General features: G+C 43.7%; 1 protein-coding gene across 1 annotated transcript; it reads left to right on the top strand.

The window, feature by feature from the left end:
• Nucleotides 1–1,116: 1,116 nt before the first annotated feature.
• LOC115925174 (uncharacterized protein PB18E9.04c-like) lies at nucleotides 1,117–2,799 on the top strand (the record flags this gene model as incomplete). Its single annotated transcript, XM_030988606.1, is given in 3 exon segments — nucleotides 1,117–1,247; nucleotides 1,676–1,873; nucleotides 2,526–2,799. Coding segments are annotated over 3 exon segments (581 nt in total), but the record flags the coding sequence as incomplete, so codon positions are not given.
• Between the last annotated feature and the right edge of the window lie 388 nt (nucleotides 2,800–3,187).

Here is a 3,187-nt window from a genome sequence, read left to right as displayed (position 1 = left end):
AAACCCCCCCCCCCCTTTGGATTTATTTATTTTATTTATTTATATATTTTTTAAATTATTTAAAACCCCCCCCAACGGAGCGAAATGTCAAATTTTCAATTTCGAGACCCCCCCAAAAAGGTGTCCTCTTACCACCCCCCCCATCCCCCCACCCCCCCCCCCCCCCCCCGCTTATTCAGCGACCGGCTGAGTCGTTGCGATTTTTTGGGGACAGAAACAAACAAAAAAGTGTCCTCTTACTAAAATATAGAGGTATATGTCTAACAAAAATTGTATATTTTCGCTTCGAGGATTTCCCTTTGAAGGTGCCCTTTTTCCAGAAAGTGCCTTTTTTTTGTTGGTGCCCCCCCCCCCCCCCCCACTTTGGAAGTCGCTCCGCCGCCTCTGACACATTTATAAACCTGGGTAGAGAGAAGCAATGTATAAACTAACTTGTTTGAAGTAATAGGCACCGTACTATAGGGTTCAAATTCGTAACATTTATCTCTTTTTTTAATTTTATTTTATTTCTGCATTTTTCCAATTATAATAACAAATAACAAAGAACATATAAACGTAAGGTATAATACAAAATATACATACAATGATAACTTCATGTCAATCTTTTTTTTACATATGTACATATAATAACAAAACTTAATATTTCTATAACATATTATTATAAGTGCAGGAAACCGCAATCATAAGCGAAGCTTGACTAGGATGGCGGCCTCATGGAAAGCATGTTATTTCAGGTCTTCACAAAAAGAAAAGCCCACCCCCCCCCCCCCTGAGTTATGCATTTTGAAAAGTGGCATTTAAGTCATTTTACGTGTTGAAATAAATGGGAAATGTGTCCGACACTAAGTCACTAATGCAGCCAATCGGAAGTGCAAATACGAACACTGATTATACTTTCAACAACTTGAACTTGAACTTGAACATACATAAGTTTTATATTTTTGTCCGACTTCGTTCAAACTTTTACCAGTCTGCTTCTCTATTTTGTATGCTCTTTTTCTTCTATAGAAGAGTTCTCGTTTTCTCGTTCGCTAAAGAGTTCTCGTTTAAAGCTCATTGCTGAATTATTATCCCGCATTTTCCCTAGATATCTTCACCTTTTCTTACCTTTCCTAGGAACGATTGGAATATAGCTACCATGGCAACTTCGCCCATCGCATCCGTCCTTATTTTTCTTGCTTTCACTCTGCATGGAACATCAGCATGTTCTTGTGTCGAGCCACCAACTTTCTGCTCCTCGGAATTCGGTAAGTAAGAGTGGAGGGGACAGGTCGTGGCGTATATAGCGAGGATGAAGGTTGTGTGGAGCCAGTAAGGGGGCATTAATGGGGAGGGAGGGGGTACTCACTGGTTGGATGAAAAACATGGTCATCTAGTGAGGGAGTGGAAGGGGATATTATATTCTTTTCATATCGCATTTCTCTCTATCTCACTCACTCTCTCTCTCTCTCTCTCTCTCTCTCTCTCTATCTCCTCTGTATCTTATCTCTCTCCCTCTCTCTCTCTCTCTCTCCCTCTCTCTCCCTGTCCTCTGTATCTTCTCTCCCTCCCTCTCTCTCTCCTCCCCCCCCCCCCCCCTCTCTCTCTCTCTCTCTAGGTTACTGAGAGATGATAGGAAGTCATTAAGTTAATAGTTTATTGCGATATTTTCCATTTTCTACACATTTTTGTATAGGTGTTAAAGGGACTCTTGTGAAAATCGAAGGCAACCAAACGTTATTCGAAGATCTTGTCTACAGTGTGCGGGTACTTGAAGTGTACCATGATTCGTCTGAAGTCATTCAAGTGAGTACGACCATTAACATCACGACTCCAGGCGACTCTTGCGGGATCTTTTTCTTGTCAGAGGGCGTGACGTACCTGATTTCAGGAGGTATGTACTGACATAGCGCCGAGTTATGTCAAGTAGTTTTTTTTTAATTGCTATTGCCATATAAGAGACATGTTTTGATATGCTTACCCCTATTTATGACAGTTTTCATTAAAATAATACTTGATTCTAAGTAATAGCAGGGCACAACGTGACTGTGTTTTTCATAATCATCGAATATGAGTGTCAAGCGTACCCCCCCCCCCCCCCACTCAGTGTTATTTAGGGTACGCATATGCATGTTCCCTCCTTTTGAAAACCCCCCCTAAGTCCATTGTGTAAAGTCAATACGGGCCGGATTTTTGTGTACTACGAACCGGACTTTGGTGTGTGAAAAGTACCCCTTTACCGGACATTTTGGTAACACGCATGGTATCCCTCCGTTCGAGGTGTGTGGGGGGGGGGGGGCGGGGGCGTACCCCCTGCCCATTCTCTCTCTCTCTTCTCTCTCTCTCTCTCTCTCTCTCTCTCTCTCTTTCTATTCTCGTTTCTCTTTTCTCCTCTTTACAGCTCTCTCTTTCTCTGTCTTCTCATATCTGGTTCATTCCTTCTCGATCTCTGTAACTTCTTTACTTCCTTTCACAGTTTCTACATTAATTTCCCCCTCTTTCATGTTGACGATCGTCTTAATTTCTCTGCGTCTTTCTTCTTACAGTTATCTACAGCGGATCATATACGGTAATGCATTGTCTATCTGTCGTGGTGCCATATAGTGCCTTAAGTAATGTGGGTATTCCATGTTCAGAGTCGCCGACGACAACCACACCACATGTAACGACGATCCCCTCATCATCGACGACAACCAAACCACACGTAACGACGATCCTCTCATCGCCAACTACAACCCCCGAACCAACGACGACAACCACCACGCCGACATCCAATCCCTCATCGCATACGATGACCCCCACATCGTTGACATCTGCGACGTATGACATAATAATATTGCCTTTACTTTAATTCATCGTTTATCCATACTCAAATTCGGTTAATTTTCTGGAGAATTTTCTCCCCGATCAATTGCCTACTCTTACCGAATTTCGTCAGCTGTCCGTAAGCAGGCCGTAACAGATAATATTGCATAGAAGGGACTTCTTGCGGGCAGCCAACTATTTTAAACTTTAACCCTTATTTGACAAAAACATTACTATGCCCACCCCCCAGGGGCGTACGCAGGATTTTTTCAAGGGGGGGGGGGGGGGGTTTAAAATCGGGCCCAAAATATTTTGCTCCCGAAAAATTAAAATCGCGCCGGCCGAAAAGTCGCTCAGTGGGGGGGGGGGGGGGGGGGGGGGGGGGGGGGGGGGGGGGGGGGGT

Source organism: Strongylocentrotus purpuratus, unplaced genomic scaffold (assembly GCF_000002235.5).
Source record: "Strongylocentrotus purpuratus isolate Spur 01 unplaced genomic scaffold, Spur_5.0 spur5_contig_550, whole genome shotgun sequence".
Lineage (NCBI taxonomy): Eukaryota > Metazoa > Echinodermata > Echinoidea > Camarodonta > Strongylocentrotidae > Strongylocentrotus > Strongylocentrotus purpuratus.
The sequence above is the reverse complement of the archived record's forward strand: the minus strand, read 5'-3'. Positions and strand labels throughout refer to the sequence as shown.